The sequence below is a fragment of the Herpailurus yagouaroundi genome, unplaced genomic scaffold (genome assembly GCF_014898765.1).
Source record: "Herpailurus yagouaroundi ecotype Mexico unplaced genomic scaffold, PumYag 183, whole genome shotgun sequence".
NCBI classification, from domain to species: Eukaryota; Metazoa; Chordata; class Mammalia; order Carnivora; family Felidae; genus Herpailurus; species Herpailurus yagouaroundi.
This window is the reverse complement of record NW_024412414.1, coordinates 13,016,457-13,038,806: the sequence shown is the minus strand read 5'-3', so window position 1 is coordinate 13,038,806 and position 22,350 is coordinate 13,016,457. Positions and strand designations below refer to the sequence as shown.

At 35.3% G+C, this 22,350-nt stretch overlaps 1 protein-coding gene across 1 annotated transcript in view; it reads left to right on the top strand.

Annotated features, from left to right (window-relative positions):
• CNTN6 (contactin 6) overlaps positions 1–22,350 on the top strand; it is a 288,197-nt gene that overhangs the window by 48,784 nt on the left and 217,063 nt on the right. The window contains 1 exon segment of the mRNA XM_040492138.1: positions 5,929–6,066. Coding sequence (XP_040348072.1) covers positions 6,012–6,066 — 55 coding nt within the window. The 5' untranslated portion in view covers positions 5,929–6,011.

Sequence of the window (22,350 nt, the reverse complement as noted above, 5' to 3'; positions counted from 1 at the left end):
TCACATAGTCCAAAAGAGGTAAGAAATAGGTATAATTTGTAATTAACCTGAGGATTTCTATAAAGAGTATGTATTAATGAACAATTCTCTATCATCCAAACTGGTGTCACCTAGATAAATCTATTATTAAAGAGCATCAGACTGGTAGTTAGACAAGAATAACTTCCTATGTTTTCCTCTTGTCCTTCAATGTAATGTATTGGGTCATCTTAAGCATTTTGTGAAGTTTGTAAGTACGGTTGGTGAGTACCAACTAGAATCCTGTATGAGCCCCTTTCAAAGGCTTGTTGCAGAGCTACGCATGCACATCCACCTGCCTTTTTATTTAAGCTCCTGTCCCTAGTTCCCAGTGCAAACAGAAGTTGGAAAACTCTCTTCTAAAAGAAAAAAAATTTCTCTCTTTTGATAAATCCCATTGTCTCCCATGTCTGCTGGAGTATCACAGCTGCATATGAAAACAGCAGCCCCCCCCCCCACCAAATTTCGTGGCTGCTTGCGGTTTAACCAATGCTTGACTTTTTTGATAATTCCTGATTTATTGGCAATCTTATCCAATTCCTAGACTGATGAATAGTTTCATAGCCAAGGGGTAGATTGATGGCAGCTTTCTATTTCTAAAAGTACAATTATTCTGAACCATACAAAGATACTGTTTTGTGCTGTCTGGGTTAAGAATAATTAATATTAGGTATGACCTCACAGTCACGGCACTTGCTTCAGAATTCTTCTCTTAGCTGCCTTCTGGGGTTAGATGCTGGTCAACAATACATGGTACAAAGAGGTCAGTATTTTTTAAAATTTTTAAAGTGTATTTATTTATGATAGAGAGAGTACAAGCAGGGGAGGGGCAGAGAGAGAGGGAGGCTAAGGATCCAAAGCAGGCTTCTCACTGACAGCGCAGGACCTGACACGGGGCTCAGATAATAAATATTTTAAGTTTTGAGGGTCATATGGTCTCATCTGCTATAAGTATTCAACTCTGGCTTTGTAGCCCAAAAACAGCCATACACAGTACATAAATAAGCAGTCATGTTGGGTTCCAGTGAAACTTTATTTACAGAAACAGGGGATCAAATTTTGTCAGCAATATCTGGTTTTCTGATCCCTATTTTAGTGTTTAAAAGACACTGTGGTACAATTTCATATGTATTTAGACGACACCTCTGGTGGACAATGGCTCAGTCAACCAGCATTTCTGGTTTAGCAGCAAAACATGTAAATACACATGGTAAGTTGGATAAAACAGACTAAAAAACCTCACATTAATTTAAGACCAGTTTTGCCACCCAGCGAATTTTGCCATCTACTTTACAAGGATATTTTAATTTTCAGAGATTTAGAAAAGATAGATTCTGGAATTGCAAGAAAGGGACGGGGAACCTATGCGTATTCTTTTGTTGAAGTGTTCAAATTTGATACTTTTACGTTGAGAAACTCTACCAGAGGAAAAGGAAACACACATGGTCTAAAGAGGACAGAGTATGTTCAGTAATAATGCAACAGTAACTTAGCAGTCGTGTCATGAACCAATACACCTGGTTTTCTAGGTCAAAGTAATATTTAAAAGATTGCATGGCCTAAAATTTTCATCTAAAACAAAGTGCTGGTGATGCATTTTTGAAACTTCTTTAGAGCTTCTGGAAATTCTTTTAAGTTTATATATTGGCCTCCTTTATTTTGCCTCAAGCAATCTTTAGGATTCTAGGAAACTAGAAATAATTCCTATGGCTATTTTGTGTGTCAGAGACCAGCATAAATTTTACTTATTGAATATTTCTAGGCCATTTTGCTGTGAGTAAATAACCAGCATCCTCTGATCTGGATTATTCTCACTGAGCTAGAGTACTTTCCTTCCTCAGGTAATCTAAACTTCTATGGATGGAACTTTTACAAATGACAACTGATATATAAATAATAGCTATTTAACCTATTTTTATAAAATATTGCCAAAGGAAATATCTCCTGGGCTCTGCCTTCATTACAGAATGCTGATAAACAGTCAGGTGGTGAAGGGCAATATTTGCTTTGTAATTGTACACTGGGTTGAATTGAACAATGTTAGAATATTAGAGCTGGAAGAAATATAAAGGTATTCTCTAGGTCAAACCTCCATTTTCATAAGAGGAAAGTGGCAGTCAGTGTGATTGTAAATGAATTATCCAGCTGGTTAGGAGAAAGAGACAATAGTAGAAGCAACGTCTTTAGGTTCCCAGTTTCGTCTTTTTCTTGATAATACTAGATTGTCTGGCCATCAGGTACAAACCAAGCACAGACTATGGCATAACTATGAACTCTACGTTGCGTACTACATCAACTCTTGTTGCAAGTATTACATATGGTGTTTATCTTAAAGGTAAGACACAAAAACTCTGGCAGTACAGTGGAGACTTTGATGAATACAAGTCTTGGGGGGTATATCATGTCAGTTTGCTCTGGGGTCTTTAAGAAACACTTCACATAAATACAGGGTAAAGAATGAATGCGATGTTCTGATGATTATGGTTGCAAGAGATAAACCTACAACATAAATTGGATTAGGCAAAAAATTCTTTTTATTGATTCGCATCTGGAAATTCCAGGGGTTTAAGCATGACAGATGGTTTCATAATTTCATGATATCAGGTATGATTATAGGTTTTTTGAATGGCAGAAAACAACACAGTAACACTCAGATATATGAAACTGGAATAGATGAAGCAGAACTCTTGACAGGATAAAAGCAAGCTGGGAGTATAAGAAGCAGCTCATGGATGGTACGTGAGGTAGGATTAGCTAGATTTTGTGGGCTTCTGAGGGATTGGGTATTTTGGATAATTATACCAGCCCAAGGAAAAAGCAACCATTCCTAGGTTTCAGGTATCTGGAGGCTTCTGGAAATTGGGATGGTATGCATTATAGCTCAGGAGTATTAGGTTCTGTAAGAGGGATAGTTGGGGTGAAGGCTAAGCCAACTCTGCCAAAGGGAATTGAGAGGTTTTTTTTTTTTTTTTTTTTGGAATTGAGAGTTCTTAGCCATGTTTACAAAATTGGGTCAAGGCATCCCTTGTGAAATATATTATATTGGATCAACAGATTTATATTTTAGCAACTTAATCATCCTAGTAATATTGACAAAGTTCCTGACTTTGATTGTCATCGGTTTGGCTTACATGCCCCTCCTTTTACGAAACACTGTACCGAGGTGAATGGATTTCTGATTGTCAAGGCCCTGGTCACACCCTCATTCCTGGAACTACAAGGTGGAGGCATTCCCACTCCAATATATACGGAGTGAGAATGCTTAGGGAAGTTGTTCCTCAAAAGAAAGTCACAGCTTTTATCAAAAGAAGAGGGAAGAATTGCTGGGTTGGAAAAAATAATGAATGTTCATCAAATAAGTTGGCCATATAATTTATCTTGTAAACCAGGATTCTTTTGGGAAAAAGGGGTACTGTTATTAGTTGTGCTTTGACATTTCAATAAACAGAAACTGTCAGGGAAAAATAAGGATGTGTGGTCATGCTAACATTACATGGTTTTTAAGGAAGATTTAGGCTTCAATGGGGAGTTCTATGCAAGTCAGAGAGCATGCATACAGAGACAATGTATAACACATATGCAAAATAATTAGTAGATCCATGAGCCTATACTGGAAGTATTTACTGAATAATCTTGCTGGAAAAGAATAGTCAGAAATTTATTGTATGTTGCCTTCAATAGCATTCCAAATACTTTGGATGATTATGCAATAGAGAGCGATCACAGGTTTTAGAATGCTGGCATAATTGAACCAAACCTTTGTTTTAGGTAGGTAGTTTTGTTTGTAATATTCCATGCATGGAAAGGACAAGAGATTTCAGGCAGCAGGACTATTCAGAGATCCCATTTTATTTATCTTAGATTCCACTACTCTTGTCAAACCATCAGTATCCCTTTATTGGACTACTAAAGTAACTTCTTAACTTATCTGTGTAAGTCCACGTTTTACTCCATCCCTATCATTCTCCGCATCACCCAGAGTGATGTTTATAAGAGGTAAATTAAGTTGACTTTTTCTGATTAAAATCCTCAATTATAATTTGAAAGTATGACACCAATACTTGTTAACATGGCCTATGGGCCTTGCATATTTGAGCCTCTTTCTCCTTTTCCACCTGTTGTCTCTTGCCATTGTCCCTCTGAGAATGAAACTGGATCCTTTTCAAGTCTTTGAAAATGCAAACTTAGTCCTGCTTCAGGACCATGCCCTACTTTCTCCCTTTTGCTTAGGCTGCTAGTCTCATTCTCCATCCTTACCCATATTACTCCCTGCAGACCTACTCCCCTCACACCATGTACAGCCACTATTTGCCTGGCTAACAGCTACCTGTCCTTCAGGCTTCAGCTCAAAAATGCTGCTTGAAACCCACCCCATAGATCTCATAAATCTCGTTTTTTAGTTCAAAGCATTACCATATTTACCACACATAACTATTCACCAATGTACATATCTGTGATTGATTTTGTTGTTTTCTTAGATGTCATCTGTCATAAGATGCCAGAACCTTGAGGGGAACAAAGGGTCTTAGATTTATCACTAACACCTAAGAATCTAATGTCTTTCAGAGAATGGATATAAGGGTATAGATAAATAAAAATTTGTTGAACAAATTATAAGTGAAGAATTGATATGGAATATGATTTAATTTAAATATAAGTAGTTTAAGGTTTAGAATAGGTGGTGCCAAAAGCAATGGAAAGGAAGAATTTGTGAAAAAAAATTATCACATCAACATAGCATATTCATTAACCTGAATATTATTTGTTTTCAATGTGGTTTTTATTCCTTGATTAAATTTGAAAGCCTTTAACTTAGAGTTTATAAAAAGCATTTATGTGGTCAGTGTTTTTAACTTAAGGTGAAAAAATTAGCAACAGAAAGAAAAGAAATATTTTTTAAATTAAAAAATATATCAGGAAGTGATCAAAATTTCATTTTTGTTAGATTCACATATAAAGTTCACATACTTGCAAAAGGTATTTAAAGTTGCAAGAAATGTATATTTTCAATAAGGTAAAGGTTCCCAAAGGATCGTTTCATTTGATATATAATCACTTTATCAAATGTGATCTAGGTGAATTTATTCTGAGCTTATTCTATATATTTTTTTTTGAGAAGATGAGTTTTTTGTTTTTTGTTTTTTAAAAATCATGAATTTTAAGGATCTATTATTAGATTTCTTTTTTGGAGTAAAGAACACAAAACACTTGATCTTAATTTCATTTATTATTAAATATCTTAAATGTGAAAATAAATTCGAGAAAATTATAATGTAACACCATAAGAAAATAATGTCTCATATTTGAAAGATAACACTTCCAGAAATTCATTTCTGGTACAAATTTTGTAGCACGATACTAATATTAGTGCTGGTAACATTAGGAAAGATGATGTTTCTGAATGAATTTATTCTCAAAAAAAAGTAATAAAAAAACTTAGAGAAGGCCATGAAATTTATAAAATCACTGTTGTGATTGTAAGAGTAGTATTTTATCCTATTTCTAATGACCTAGAGTCACAAATAAAAGCAACAACAGAATTACAGGAGTTGGTTTAATATGTTTTTAATCCTCATTAACATGTCAAAAGCAATTATTCAAAATTATATGAATAAAAGTTTTTATCCACATAATACGTTCAATTGAATTGCCTTTCAGCCCATTATCTACTGTGTCAAATCTCATAACAAATGATATGTATATCTCAGGTGTGAACTGAAAGTTTGAAAATATGACCTGAAAATATGGAAACTTTGCAAAATTACATATATGTAAAAGGTAGACATTTACGTTGCTTTATTTTGTACAATAATATTTTAATATTTAATTGAATAATGTGCAAAAATTCATATACATTTTTAAATATTCATGTTAGTATATTTGTCATTTCATGAATTTTTTTTCTTTCAGACTCTTGAGATACTGACTGGAAGATAGACATTTTTTTTTTGCTGCCGATTGTATGGGAGAAATTTTGACCTTACAAAGTGGAAATGAGGTTGCTATGGAAACTGGTAATTCTGCTGCCACTCATAAATACTTGTGCAGGTAAAGTGTTCTTTTATTATGAGTTTTGATTGATAATCTATTGGCACTTTTTCTATATGTGAAGCAATTTTCATATGCATAATATTTATGTTATTTGAATTCTTAAGTGATAAAAAAATTTAAGGTACTTTCTGTGGCTGATATATAATCCTTAAAAATGCATAAACCTCCATTTTTAAGCATAACTAACATTATTTCAATTACAAATTGTTAAACATGAAACTTTTATTTTAAAAGACTGCAGTTAATGACTTTTGCATCAGTAAACAATGGAGAGTAGTTCTTTTTTATTTAATTTATAGTGAAATCTTTAAAAATTAAACTTGAAATATTTATTTTCTCTCAAATTAAGCTTTTGGTATAAAAAAAGCTATATTGAAATAGAAGAAAAAGTGATATAGAATTATATCATAGAATTATATTATAAAGTGTTATATCAGAAATTAGGGCATCTGGGTGGCTGAGTTGGTTAAGTGTCTGACTCTTGGTTTTGGCTCATGTCATGATCTCACAGGCTGTGAGTTCAAGCCCCACAATGGGCTTTGTACTGACAGTGCAGAGCCTACTTGGGATTCTCTTTCTCTACCTCTCTCACTGACCTCCCCTACTCTCTCCTTCTTAAAATAAATATTCAAAAAAATGTTGTATCCAAACTAGAAACAACTTTTGAAATTTTTCTTTCCATTTCAATGATACATGTTCTTTTATTCAACCTAAATCCATTAATATTTGTGTGTCATTTAGTTTATGCTGTGTAACAAACCATCCCAAAAGTAAGTAGATAAAAGCAAGAAATAACCATGTGTTTAGTTGACAAGTCTAAAGGTTGGCAATTTAGGATGGGCTCAATTGGGCTGTTGTTTTGGCTTTGGCTTTGGTGAATTATATCTATGGTCACCTCCTGGGTCATCTGGGACCTGGCTGGTCAAGAACATTCTTAGCTGAAACAACTGGGCTGCCTTGGCCAAGTGATCTCTCATGCTCTGTGGCTCTGGGCTCTTTCACATGGTGACTGCTCAGAGTTTCAGGAGAAATCAGGGGCATGCAAAATTTCTTGATGCCAAGGCTTGCAACTGATACAGTATCATTTCTGCTACATTCTTTTAACCATTCTTAGTCAGAAGACCAGTCCAGATTCAAGGGGTAAGGAAATATACTTCATCTCTTGGTAGAAAAGCTGCAAAGCTGTAATCTAAAGAGGTACAAACATAGAAAAGTGAATAATAGTGGCCATTTTTCTAAATCATCAACCACAGTCTATTAGGATCATAGGGTTCTAATCTAATTGTCAAGTTTACTTTAGTGAGTTGTCACAGAGCTTGGATGTTGGCTAGATTTTCTCAGTGTCAGAGCAACCGGTCTACCCTATCATGCCACTTCCCACGAACTGTGGTAATGTACTATGAAGTTCATGTATTTGTAAAAAAAAAAAAACAGTAATATATTGGGAGAACACAGAAGCCAACATAGTAATTTATAATTCACAAAATCAATAATTATAAGAGACACATAATTAATAGAAATTCCAAGAAATGGAAAGATACACTAATCTTGGACGTTCTGAAAATGCTAAAATATGTAGAAATCAACCATTAGAACAAGCAAACCATATAAATAAAGATATTTTTACCACTAGAAAATCCAGTATTTAGAAGTGCTACAGTCATATTTATTCAAAGTGATTACCTTACCTTGATTTGTGTCATTTCTAACTCTCTATAACAAAAATTCCAAGTTAAATGAAATGTCCCTTTTTAAATAATAGATTTAAAAAGGACAGAGCAGAGCCATCAAGGTGTCCTCAAATTATACATGTATGAATAAGAAATTCTCTTCTTAGCTTCACATTTCGGCTTTCTGTCAAAATTTAACATTTTGCCCTTTAAATATGTATATTGAATCAGCATAGTATCTCTAAAAGACCTTTTGTGTTAAATTAAAATAAATCATTATTCTTAGAATACATATCAGATTTGAGAAATCCCAATTCTTCTATTAACTTTTATTTATCCAAATTGGATGTGATTCAACATGTCCTTTTGCTTAAGTCTAAAGAGAAAAATAATCATACGTCCTTGGTGCACAGCTTCCTTGTGAAAGAACACGTTAGTTGTTTTTTTTTTTTTTTTTTTTTTTTTTTTTTTTTTGGCCATTAGCTATTTAAATAAAATAATCTGAGCTAAACGTTGCCCCAGAGGCAAGGATGTTGATAATGATATACACAAGAGAGCATTGCTTTAAATATGTTTGAGGTTTTTTTGTTTTTTTAAGAGTTCTCATGGTTGTCTCCCTACTTGCAGATACTATGCTAGTTTGGAAAATTAGATTATCTGATGATGCCAAGAGTGCTGTTTCTACACATAGGTATATCTTCTTTGCTTTCTCAAAACTTACTTTTTTAAATTTTTTTTCTTAACGTTTACTTATTTTTGAGACACAGAGAGACAGAGCATGAACAGGGGAGGGGCAGAGAGAGAGGGAGACACAGAATCTGAAATAGGCTCCAGGCTCTGAGTGGTCAGCACAGAGCCCGACGTGGGGCTCGAACTCACGGACCATGAGATCATGACCTGAGCCGAAGTCAGATGCTTAACCAACCAAGCCACCCAGGCGCCCCTCAAAACTTACTTTTTATTAATTCCAAAAGCTGGCAAATTTTTTACATTTATCTGTTTTTTTTCCTTCCTATTTTCACTGGTATAATCTTTTGAAATTTTTAATATTTTGAGTCTCCCCAGACTCTAAATTAAAACAAAATTTTGCCCCCAAACTCTTCTCCTGTTTTCTGTTTATTTTAATTAACTTTACAACTTCTTCTAGCACCTTTATTATAGGCATAGGCCTTTAAGACTTTACTATATCATAGTCCATTAGGCATATTTTATAATTTTAGAACATTTTTTAAAAACTATGAGTGTTTAGGGGCACCTGGGTGGCTTAGTCAGTTAAGCACCCGACTTCAGTTCAGGTCATGATCTCATGGTTTGTAAGTTCGAGCCCTGTATTGGGCTCTGTGCTGATAGCTTAGAGCTTGGAGCCAGCTTTTGTTTCTGTGTCTCCGTCTTCCTGTCTTCCCCTCCCCTGCTCATACTCTGTGTCTCTCTCTCTCTTTCAAAAATGATTAAACATTTAAAAAAATCTTTAATTCTGAGTCTTTAAAAGTTCTATTGTTCTATTTTAGTATGTTTTTAATATTGTGAGTAAATTGAGGCCCATTTCCTAAGATACCTAACTGGTAATCTTAAACTTTTATATTATTTTATTAATCTGTGTAATAGACTAAATAATGGCCCCCAAGAATATCTAGGTTCTGATATCTGAAAACTGAATTTTACATTAAATAAAAAAAACATTTTGAGGGTGTGATTAAGTTGAAAAGATCTTGCAATGGGTAGATTATTCTGAAAAATCTGTGTGGGAAATCACAAGTGCACTTACAAGAAAAAGGCAGAGTGGGAATGAACACAGAGCCAAAGGCAATATGAAAACATCAGAAAAAGATTTGAAGATGCTGTGCTATTGACATTAAGTATGGAGGAGGGGACAGTCAGCCAATGAATGAGGGGAATGAAGCTCTAGAAGCTAGAAAGGGCAAGGAAACAGATTCTCCCAACACCTTTGGAGGGAGTGTTGCCCTGTGGATACCATAGTTTCTGCCCTGTGAAACCCATCTTGGAATTTTGACCTCCATAAGTATGAGAAAATAACTGTGTGCTGTTTCAGCCACCAAGCTGTGCTAACAGGAGCTGTAGGAAACCAATGCAATATGTTTCTTCTTCTCTAGACCTTATGCTCCAGGAGGGTAGGAACTATATCTTCCTGGCACTTGGTAGTGCCATTCAGTAAACATTCATTCAGTAAACAGAATGAATGAGATTCAGTGTTGTTGGTCTTATTTGGATTATCATCAAGTGGAAAAATTTAGTCATATAATTTCCTTTGAGAAACAATTGATCTAATCAATCCCAGTAGATATGCGTTATGATGTTATTGTCATAGAGTTTTTGAGATGAAATTCTAGTAACATTTAAAGGTTTCAAAACATTTGAATGGAAATTCCATGAGGTTAACAGTTTCCATCTGCCATATTCTCTTCTGTTTCTCTATCACCTAGCAGATGGTCTAGAAATAGTTATCAAATAAATTAAAGGAGTTCCATTCAATTCAACAGATGTGTATTAGGACCTCAAATGTTCCAGGCACTAAACTAGATGTTGACCTTCAGCAATAGGAAGGCCATAGTCCCCACTTACTTCAGCCTACAGTCTAAAAATGGAAACCAGCAAGTAAGTCAATAATTTCAATAAAGTACAACTTGCTGTTTGAATAATGTAGTAGAGAGTATATAACATGGAAATGTTCTAAGAGAACATCTGCTGCTTTTTTCAACCTTCCGTCTATTTATATATTATATCTAGCAAATCTCTAGGTTTTTGCTAAAATAAAATGAGAGAGGCATTCCATTTGTGTGGTTTTTTTGTTAGTGTAAGGATGTACTTGGGGCCACTCTAAAGGGAGAGTCTGTCTGAAAATGAAATTCACACAGAAGCAAGACAATCCAGGGGAGAAAGGCACACTTTTTTATTCTGCCTTGTAATATAAGCCAATAAGATGTCCCTTTGTCATTTTAGGCTAACTTATATTGAGAATCTTTCCCTTGTGATGGAAATAATATTGTCTAATACAGGGTGAAAGATTTGTTTTTGGTGTAAATTAGTGAAGATGCTAAGTTAAATATAGAATTCCACTTAGGATAAATGCCTACTTACTGCTGGAAATGAGCAACAGAAGAAATAAAGGAATGAAAAAAAAAAAGACACCATTTTCCTAGGAGGAAAAAAAGCATCAACAGATTTAATATAGACTCAAAGTTTGATTTTTAGCCCCCAAATTGCTATGGCATGTGCATTGCATGTCTTTAGGGTAGAGAAGACAAAAACATTAATGGGATAATTTGGAGACCATGTTGATAAATGGAAGAAAACTCTGTTTCATTTTCTTTTAGACAACGCACAAGAAGTTTTCACACAAAAAAATTTTGTTCTTGCATAAATATTAAACAAAGTAGCTGGAGCAAATCTATAGTGAATGTAATGCAGAAGCTGGAAACCATGTAGGATCAGATTGTGTTGATGTTAGAACATTACATGTGTGAGAAATCCAAGTTTCTTCATTTTATTTTTTTTTAATTTTTTAATGTTTATTTTTGAGAGAGAGAGAGAGAGAGAGAGAGACAGACAGAGTGCACATGGGGGAGGGGAAGAGAGAGAGGGAAACACAGAATCCAAAGGAGACTCCAGGCTCTGAGCTGTCAGCACAGAGCCTGATGTGGGGCTCAGACTCAGGAACCGTGAGATCATGACCTGAGCCGAAGTCGGACACTTAACCAACTGAGCCACCCAGGTGTCCCAAAGCCGAGTTTCTGTAAATCTTTTGCTTTCCTGTGATTTTTATATAAAGATTGATAAATTATAAGCAAATTGGTAAATTCAAGTTTTCAACTTTCAAAATGAGACAATTATTTAAAAAAAATTTTTTAAACACTAAGCAATAGGGTAAAAGTAAACATCAGCTGAATCATGTGCTGTGTCTGTTTTGCATTATCTGAGCTTAAAGAAAGCATAATTTTAAACCCAGGGCCTACCAGATGCTTGGAAGTCCTTAATAATGATGCTAATGAAGGTCAATGTCTGGTATTATATTATAGAACATAATAAGAAATAGCAACTCTCACTAGTTACAAAGAATTTTAGTTCCATGACATGCAGTATTCATATCTTCTTAAGAATTTTGTCCTATTCTATTTTAAACTTTGTTATTTTAACAAAATATTATCATTTTAAGTGTAAGTTGTGGTAGTTTTTCCAAACTTTTCACTTAGTTCATAAATGTAAGTAGCTTATCTATGTGCCATTTGTGTTTATTTTGTTATGGCTGAGCACTTCTGTATCTATCTTACAAAATTATGGACTGAATACCTATTTGGTAAGTCTTAAAGAAGTACTAGTTATTCAATCGGAACCTCATTTTTGTTTCAGAGAGAAACTGAACAATTCAAGGAGGGGAACATGAAACTAGCAACATTTATTGGCAGAGTAGAATTAAAGGCTTCCTTTACGTATTCCATCTATATTATGTTATGTCACCAGGGTCTAACAAGCTGGTTTCTCTTTCTGTATTAATTACTCTTTAAAAAAATTCTTTATTCATATTTATTCAGTGACTCTATGCAGTTGTTTTGTTTTGTTTTGTTTTGTTTTGTTTTTGAGAGAGAGAGAGAGAGAGAGAGAGAGAGAGTAAGCACATGTGTGAATGAACAGGGGAGGGCCAGAGGGAGAGGAAGAGAGAGAATTTAAGCAAGGTCCATGCTTAGCAGGGAGCCCAACATGGGGCTCCATCTCAGGACCGTGAGATCACGACCTGAGCTGAAATCAAAAGTCAGATATTTAACTGACTGAGCCACCCAGGCACCCCTCTATTAATTACTCATGAGGAAGAAATTGAGACTAGAAATTATAAGTCTTCCCTGCCACCATTTACATGCAGTGTCTACTGACAAATGTAGTTATATTATTGTTAAAACTTCTCTCAAAGTAATTTATTCTTAACATTTAAATAAAGTTGGTTTTAGGGCTTATACAAATAAAGAAAAATAAAAGCCCTTTGTATCAGTATTTTTACATAGCTTGGCATTTTGCAAATGGAATAGCCTGAAATTGAATCTGGGGGAAGATCTCCCTCCTTCTAAACACTCACAATCAGAAGTCTATGATAAGGAGACACTGAAAAGTATTTATGATTGCTTGAATTTTACTCTGTTTCAAGCATAACCTTCTACTGAATTGAAAACCAGAGTAAATGAACTACCTCAGAGAGAAAGCCCCAAGAATGGAAATATGTACTGTGACCAAGATTTTTTCAAAGAAGACAATGTATCACACAGCAAATCCATGAAAATTGGCAGGTGTAATAAACCTGCTTTGCTCAAGGATCCCAGAAGCACATAATGGATATTCCTTTGGGTCAGAGTGTGATGAATATTGAGTACATCACAACCCACACTCTGCCTACGGTCTTGTTCAGATTTATTGTTAGCATAATAGCACCTTCAGGAATGGAACACCAGGCTATATTTTTAAGTCAAGTGACATCTTTGCAATTTCTAATAGAGATGGCCCAATTTAGAAATGCTGAAAACACCATTTTTATGCAATGCCTACTGATAAAGGTGTTAATACGATTATAAAATCTTCCTTCAAAGTAATTGACTCTTAAACCCTAAATGAAATTGTTTTTTAGAACTGATAACAATGTAGAAAAATTTTTCTCTTTGGTCAGCACTAGAAGGAAATGATTGGCATGCAGATGAGACATTCCAAAGGGAATGTTGACCCTTAGTAGATGGGAATGTGGGAAAGAGTGCTTTCTTTCAATTTGGAGTCTTTAAGGGAGATGGTCAGGTTCTCTCTAGTGGTGATAATATCAGGTAATGTTTTTATTTTAAGGGTACCAGAAATAGCTTAACCACAAATTGAAAATAACATGGGAGTTTTGATAGAGTTTTTCTTCTACTTAAAACTTTCCTGAGTCGGGGCGCAGTCGGTTAAGCGTCCGACTTCAGCCAGGTCACGATCTCGCAGTCCGGGAGTTCGAGCCCTGCGTCGGGCTCTGGGCTGATGGCTCAGAGCCTGGAGCCTGTTTCCGATTCTGTGTCTCCCTCTCTCTCTGCCCCTGCCCTGTTCATGCTCTGTCTCTCTCTGTCCCAAAAATAAATAAACGTTGAAAAAAAAAATTAAAAAAAAAAAAAAAACTTTCCTGAGATTTACAATCAAACTCCTTATGGGTAGCAAGACACTAGACAATCTTTTTTCAGCTTCTTTCATCTCAACTTGTAAATATCTAAACTCCCCTTTGCTCACTACACTAGAGCCATAATTCTTTCTTTTGCTCCCAGAAATATCAAGATTGTTCTCTACTCAGGGCCTCTTCTATTCCTGTTGAGTTGCCTGGAACACTCTTCTTCAAATGTTTCTATAGCTGGCTCTTTCCATTAACACCCATCTCAGATTAGTCACTTCTGTGGAATGATCTCTCAGAAACCTACCGAGGTAGCCAGCACCTGGTCCCACCACTGGCCCAAGTCAATCTCATCAACCTTTTTTACTGTCTCTAATGCCCTGTTACTATCTGGAATTAATACACATTTGTTCATTGCTTGTCAATTTCCTGTCTATATCTAGTGGAATACAAGCTCTATGTAGGTAAAAATATCTCAGGTCATATACGTTGCTGCATCTCTTACACATAGTACAGTGTCGGACACATAGTAAGCACTCAATAAATATTTTTAAATAAATTAGTAAGTGATTGACCTCTCAAAGTAAGCCCCCATGGCTACTTATGGGTGACACAATATTTGCAAACACTTAAAATTTTATTTTATATTTTTAGAATCCACTTTTAACATATGCATTTTAATCACAATATATCATTTGGTTTCAGGCACTTTTTTTTTTTACTTTTTAAAAACTTCATGATGTATACTGAACACAAGAAGTTTGCTCAGACATACTCAACCTAGGCAGGAATAATTTCAGTGTTGTTTGTTCAAGGACTAGTGTACTTAACACACAGCCAGTGCTATTTTAATATTATTGTACAGTTGATACTCACTGATACTATGTCACGAATCACTTGAATATTTAAAACCTTTGAGCTGTATTTCATCTCAAGATATATTTATCCATTCCTTCCCAGTTCCAGGATTATCAGTCAAGTCAATCCTCCATGATTTCTCCTCCAGACTTTGGGAGTAGCCTTCTAAATGTTCTCCCTATTTTGAGGCATCCCCTGTATCCTTCACAAGACATAGCTTATTGACACAAAATTCTATCAAGGCAAATCTTCATCAAGCACAGAGGATTTTGTCAACTCTCTATGTCAAGACCTCCACAGATCCCATTTCCTATGAAGTTCAAACTGTCTAATCAAGCATTCAAATTCAATTTCCTTCAACAAATATTGAAAGTTCTCCAATAATTTAATTCAGCCTGTGTCCTGAGCCATGGTTTTTCTTCTTCTCCTTCATGTATCCTTCCTTTAAGTCAGACCGTACTACCAATGAGATCTCTGCACTTTTTTTCATTCCCAAGTCTCCCCTCATGTGAATGTCTCTGCCTGCATTGTCCTTCTTCAGATCTACTTCCTTCTGCAGAAGTCAAATCCAGTTTTTCTTAACCATGTTCAAATGTGACCTCCATTCTGAATACTCCTCCAAGCAACAAATAATTCACCTTTCTTCTTAATACTTATTCCATGAAGTGGAATTTTATTTCCATACACTTTGTTTAAAAATAGGTCATTTTTTCTCACGTACTCATTCTCAGAAATATTGTATTTACTCTTGTTGAAAATAAATGTATAATAATGGAATTCTCAGTTCTAAAGGGAAAACAAAAACTAACCTTTAATATTTGATTAGGTATACTTTATACCTAGTGCTTTATAGTTTATAAAGCATTTTTTAATAAGTTACACTTTAAAAAAAATTAATGTTTATTTATTTTTGAGAGAGACAGAGTATGAGCAGGGGAGGGGCAGAGAGAGGGAAACACAGAATCTGAAGCAACTCCAGGCTCTGAGCTGTCAGCACAAAGCCTGATGTGGGGCTTGAACCCACGAACCGAGAGACCATGACCTGAGCCAAAGTCGGACGCTTAACCAACTGAGCCACCCAGGTGCCCCATAGTTTATAAAGTATTTTATGTGAAGTGCTTCATCTGTGCTTGAGAGTGACTGGAAGAAAGATCCTTATCTTTCTTCTCTCGCTGGGGAAATTGAAATTCAGAGGTACAAGACTCATCAAGGACCATAAGGCTAGAAAATATCAGAGTTTATGAGAATGCAATGCTCGGATGAAAAATTTTGTTCACCATGTATTCAAGACATTGCTTCTTGACAAGACTCAAATATATGTAACAATTTTTTTTAAGCTGATGTCAGTTGTGTTTAGGGGCCAGCTTTTGCTCATAGTGTAATCAGATTTAAAGAGGTAGTCTCCAAAATTTTATGACCAACTTCTTTATTTGTGATTCTTTTTTTAATCCAATGGGTGGATATTTATGTTATATACATTAAAAAACAAAAAAATATATAAATTAAAATTCTAGACATAATAAGCACTTATAGAATTTGTAACATTTTCTTTTCTCATTATCAGTAATTCACCTTGTATACTCTGTAGGTGCAAAGTGCCTCATTTTAGAGCCTCTGCGTTGTAAAAATAATAAAAGTATTTGTTTTATTTCGAAGAGTCACAGGGAAATAGAAAACCACCTGTACTTACAGCAATTCTCATCTCACCCGAGTAACAGGGAATTTGAGGTAGAAAAGTAGGCCATTTTTGAAAAAGTGTCATTAAGGTAGAAGTAGATAAAATTGGGGAAAAGAGATTTAAAACATCTGTTTCATTAAATTATTATGCAAACCTTAAGAAAACACATGCAGTTACCTATTGCTGTGTAGCTAACTCTGTAATTCTGTGGGTTGTCTGGATATTTTCTATGCTGATTTCATTTTGGTTCTCTCTCATGTGGCTCACTGAGTTTAAATCAGAGTAAACTAGAAGGTTGGAGAGATGGAGAGAGAGATAGAATTACCCAGGGTGTCATAAGTCATGATAAAGGGCTGGGTTTTTTCAGTATACCTCCAAATTAGGTAGATTTTGTGCAGTATATTGCCATTTGTTCCCTACCCTTCCCTTCCCTTCCCTTTTTCTTTTTTCTTTTCTTCTCTTTTCTTTTCTTTTCTTTTTTTTATTTTCCCTTTCCTTTCCTTTCCTTTCCTTCCCTTTCCTTTCCTTTCTAAGAAACACCTTAGTATATTTTAAAGAATCACATGAGAACCTTTCAAAATGCTGTGTCAGAATCCCACCTTTAACAATTCAGATTTACTCATGTTCAGTTTGGTCATTGGGATTAAGTTTAAGTGTCAGTTCAATGAATTTTCACAAACTAACCCACCCAATGTAACCACTACTCAAATCAGGATGCATACCATGGCTGACATCCCTCCAATCACAGCTGAGACTCAAAAGGATAACCAGTATCCGACTTCTAATCACATAGATTAGGTTGATATTTTATACGCAAAGTATATGTAATATATAACTTACATATGTCATATTTATCTATAATCATGCATGTTACATGTATGATTATAGCATACATAAAATCATACAATATGTACTCTTTACCAGGTGACTTTTTAAATTCAACATTAACTCTGAGATCCACACAGGTTGTTGTGTATAACAGTATTTTGGCTAACTGCCATTAGTGTATAGGATTCCATTGTAAGAATCTTTCACAGTTTATCTTCTCATTCAACTATTGGTGGGCATTAGACTTTATATGTTTTAACTTTTTAAATTATTTTTCCAGATTTATTGACATATAATTGAAAAAAATTTATATATTTATTTAAAGTGTACAACGTGATGATTTGATATACTTACACATTGTGAAATGACTACCTTAAGCTAATTAAGATATTTATCACCTCACATAGCCAAAAGATACAAAATATTTTGTTTACCTTATAGAATTAGTGCTAATTTCAGAAACAAACATAACATACTTTAATGCTACTAAAAAACAGATCTCAATCTGAAAATGTGCCTGATAGGTTATCAGAAAAACAGATGAAGAGAATTTCTTTCTCTTCTCATAATTAATAAATGAAGCTTGCATTTCCTAAAGCTTGCAGCAAACCACAAGTGTTGTCTTCTCACATTACCAGAACTTCACCATGGAAAATTTGGTACATACGGAATTAAAACCAACATTTGAACAAAGAACAAAACTCTCCCCAAATGCTCACCAGCTATATAATCAGTTCTCAACACCGAGCCAGGAAACAATGATGATTTCTTATGTCAAAAAGGGCAGGGAGATTTGTTTCTTTTTGTTTATGTCTTTTTCCTGTACTTGCATGCGTGGGAATTACAAAAAGGACTTATATCAAAGAACACAGAAGTGGTACATTTGCCATTGGAGCTCTACACAGCCACAATTGAACAACTGGAAAGGGAGGGGGGTGCAAACCCCCCATCCTTTTCCTCATCAGATATCTGATTCAGAATCACCAATAATTGAAGGAAGAGTGCTTTCTTGGAACAAATTATCCAAATCAACCTCATAGCCACCATATCTCTTAATAATTGCCAATTATTCTTTCCATTTTGTACTCTTTATGTGGCATGGCTAAACTGAATCCAAGGCCATAAGTATGATTTAATATATCTAAGATCATGGCTATAAATTTATTTTGCTTACCCAGACTTCCAGTCCGTCTTAATTAAAAACTGACAATTTGCCAAATGATTTTCTGTTGTGTGCTGAAATATTTGTGGAAGCTGGACCATGCTATGTGTTAGAGAACTTATTTCCAGAGTCCAAAGCACATAAGGTTTGATGGTGCAGATAGGATTTTTTATATTTTATTTATGTTTTTAACAGGTTATTAGTTTCTATTGAAATATAGTTGACACATAATGTAACATTAGTTTTAGTTGTACAAATTAGTGATTCCACAAGTGTATCCATTAGGCCATGCTCATCACAAGTCTAACTACCAACAGATGGATTTTTTTTTTAGAGAACTGTTTCCAGAAAAATCACCTCCTATTCAACTGCTGGGTTTTTCTGTTTACCACCTAGCTGGATATTCTGCCTCTTTGCATCTGCCAATTGCCTGTATTTTTACAACATCAAAATCATTTCAAACGAGAGCATAAAATAGAAAAAGGAGGCAGGAGAAGTCAGACCAGGGGAAATAATCTGTACCTGAGGACTGGCCTTTTAGTCTCCTTCCAGTTTGGCCCTTGGTAGCATTGGAGTTTGTAATCCATGTACCAGAAGGTGACCACAGTCCTTTACAGTCTTGATATTTGGTGATTTTAAGACGAAAAGCCTTACATAACTCACTATTTGTTAATAGTTCTGATGAAAGAATGTACAAGTACATCACCGCTTCTTTCAGCTAAAAAGCACTTTGGGACTCATCTGTGAATTTTATTTATCCATCTTATGCTGTTCCTTTGGGTAATTATGAATGAATTGCTCTGTGCTGTCCTTTCATTAAGCATTTTCTGATTGTTATTTTGAAATTTATTTTCAAAAGCGTCACCAATGGAGTGTAGTCACACATGAGTGATGCTTTTTATTTTTAAACTGTAGTGCTGCAGTTGAGTTGTCGAATGCCACATTTTCATGGCTAAGGCTATGCAGTACTCTCCTGTCCCAGTCTTCAAAGCTCATTGATTAGTCTGCCTGTCTGTCAAGGTGGTCAATCAGTTAATTCAGTGGGATGCTCAGACACTCCAAACAAATGATTAATGTGGGGAGACAGACTGAAATACATGTTTAGCAGCTGATGTATTAAGAAGGTAAACACTTAGCCAATCTGTAATCATTTGATTCTTCACAATTTACATGACTGCTTATTTTCAATAGACAACTAGGGAATGATCAGGGGAAATCTGAATCCAGAAAGAAGGATTGACGTACTTGGCTTAGCTAAAACTATGTTAAATTTCCCTTCCCTGTATGGTTTTAGACCGGAGTTGACCAAAAAGGCAATTTGAGTGAGATTGAGTAGATAGAAATGATATATTTCTCTGAAAGCTATATGTAAGTCATTGTGATTAGAGAGACCCAGGTAAGCTAAGAGCTTGTCCTCAGTCTCTTTCTTCATATCCAGCTTTTGTCCCAGCTGCTGGCATTGCTGATCAAGAGTGACCCCAAACCCACTCCCCAGACTTTTCACTTTATTTGAAAACAATTGGCTGTTCTAAATTTCCAAACACTATGAAGAATTTTGACTTTGATAAATAATCAAATACTTAGCTCTTTTGTATATTGTTTTAGGAACTATCAAGTTATATATATATATGGCCCAGGTTAAATTTCATCTCAAATTTTATTGGAAAAACAGTACTTTTAATATACTTATCCATTTAAGTTATTCAGAATTCTTTAATTATACCATAACAATTAATAATCAACAGTATAAAGTAAAAAGGAAAAATGTTATTTTCTCCATTATGTATTTAAAAAAATGAGTAAAGCTACCTCCTAAGACTTTCAGTTAATAGCAGACCTGAGTCTAAAACCCAGAGTGTCTATTTAAATTGCAAACTTCCTTGGGAGGGGAAATGCTTGATCTCTAGAGTCCTTTGATTTCAAGAATTTGATATCCCAGGAAGATACAGATTGAGGTCTTAGCATAAATCAGAATAATCAAAGTGCAACTTAAAACATTTATATGAAGCTCAAAAGTGCTTTTTTTTTTTCTATTGCTTGTATTACCCAACTCTTAGCACAGGAAACATAGAGAATCAAATTAAGAGTGTCAAAAGTTTTGTATCCCATGGCCAACTTTTTTCTCCTTTCCTTATTCCTTCCTCATAGACACTGCCATGTAGTTAGCATTGAACCTGGGCTTTGGAGAAGGGCATACTTGGGTACAAATCCCATCGCTGTCCTTTAGGGAGTTGGCTTACCCCTGGAAAATTTCTTGCCTTCCTCAGCATGTTTCTTCACCTTTATTAACAGAGATAACTACTACTTATAGAGTGAGTTTTACATATTACTATTCACATTCACATTACTATAGATGTAGAAGAATGCAGAGTGCTTAACACAGTACTCAATCAGTGATAGCTAGTGATCATAGTAGAAGTAGAGGTAAGAGCTGTGTTAATAGTAACAGTTGAAGTAGCAGCAATGACCAATATTCATTACGGGTAGATTGCATTTATATCTCTAAGGGCAGCTGTTAAAACTCAGTCGACTGGGAAATTTGCTGTGTCTTTGATCCCTGGGCTTTGGCTGGCTACTTCTTAGTGCTTCTTGTTGCTCAGAGTCAAAATCCAATGTTAAAAGGATAAAAGGGGGGCATCTGGGTGGCTCAGTCATTTGAATGTCTGACTTTTGGTTTTGGCTCAGGTCATGATCTCATGATTTGTGGGATCAAGTCCTGCATCAGGCTCTTTGCTGATAGCATAGAGACTGCTTGGGATTCTCTCTTTCTCCCCCTCCCTCTGCCCCTCCCCAACTCTCTGTCTGTCTCTCAAAATAAATAAATAAACTTAAAAAAATAAAATGGAAAAGAGGCCATCCTCCACCCCCATTATCCTCAGTGAATAACTGGGTTATTATGACCACAGATAAACCCCAAACTTAAACAAAGAAATAATTATGGGTGCCAGAAACAGATGGGAGGAAGTGTGGCAATGCAGATAAAATTACCCAAAATTGTGCTTCAAAATTTCATTTCAAAATTTTGGCTACAGAATCAGTCTCCTATCCATAAATCAAGGCTTCTCAACTTCAATGCTATTGACCTGATAATCACATTTTGAACCAAATAATCCTTTTCTGTATGGGACATTCCTGTGCATTGTAGAATATTTGGCAGCATCCCTGACGTCCACGCACTAGATGCCAATAACATCCCCCCCCCCCAGCTAAGTCACAACAATCAAAAAATGTCTCCAGGCTCAAAAAGTTCCTGGGGAACAAAAGCACTCCCAGCTGATACAATTCCTGTATACTCTTGATTTAAGAATTCTCCTAATTCCAAGTAAGTACCAGTTACACTCTGCCTTTCCGTGTAGGCTTAGCCTCTGATTTCACACCATTCAAACCTACTGTGTCTTCAGACCTGAGAGCTCCTGTCCTTTCCTACTGAACCATCTCTTCACAGTGGTTGACAGCTGCTTTAGGGATATGTCCCATCAAAGATATTCTGCTTGTGCCCTCTTGAAAGAATAACTACATGCAATTCATACTGCTCTCTTTCCCACCTTTGCACCTACTTCCTCAGAGGTGCTTTAAAAAATAGTATTTTTCATTGTTCTAAACCCTAGTTTACTCTTTCGTCAGTTTCTGAGGGTCTCCAAAAGCAGATACTTATACTGGTGATACATTTTTGAAAAAGCAAAATGGGCTTTTAACTGAAAACAGTGTATCAGGACTTATTTAGTCTTTATAGCAAAAATTCACATGAAGAAACTGAGACTGTAATAGATTAGGTTTCCAACATTGCACTGTAAGTAAATGGCCATTCCAGATTGTTCTGCCTGACTCAGTACTTTGTGCCCACTGCAGTGTATCCTTATAATAGCATTCAGGAATTCCTATGAAAAGTGGGGACAGCCAGCAGTAACCGTATTTGTGTGTGTGTGTGTGTGTGTGTGTGTGTGTGTGTGTGTGTGTGTGT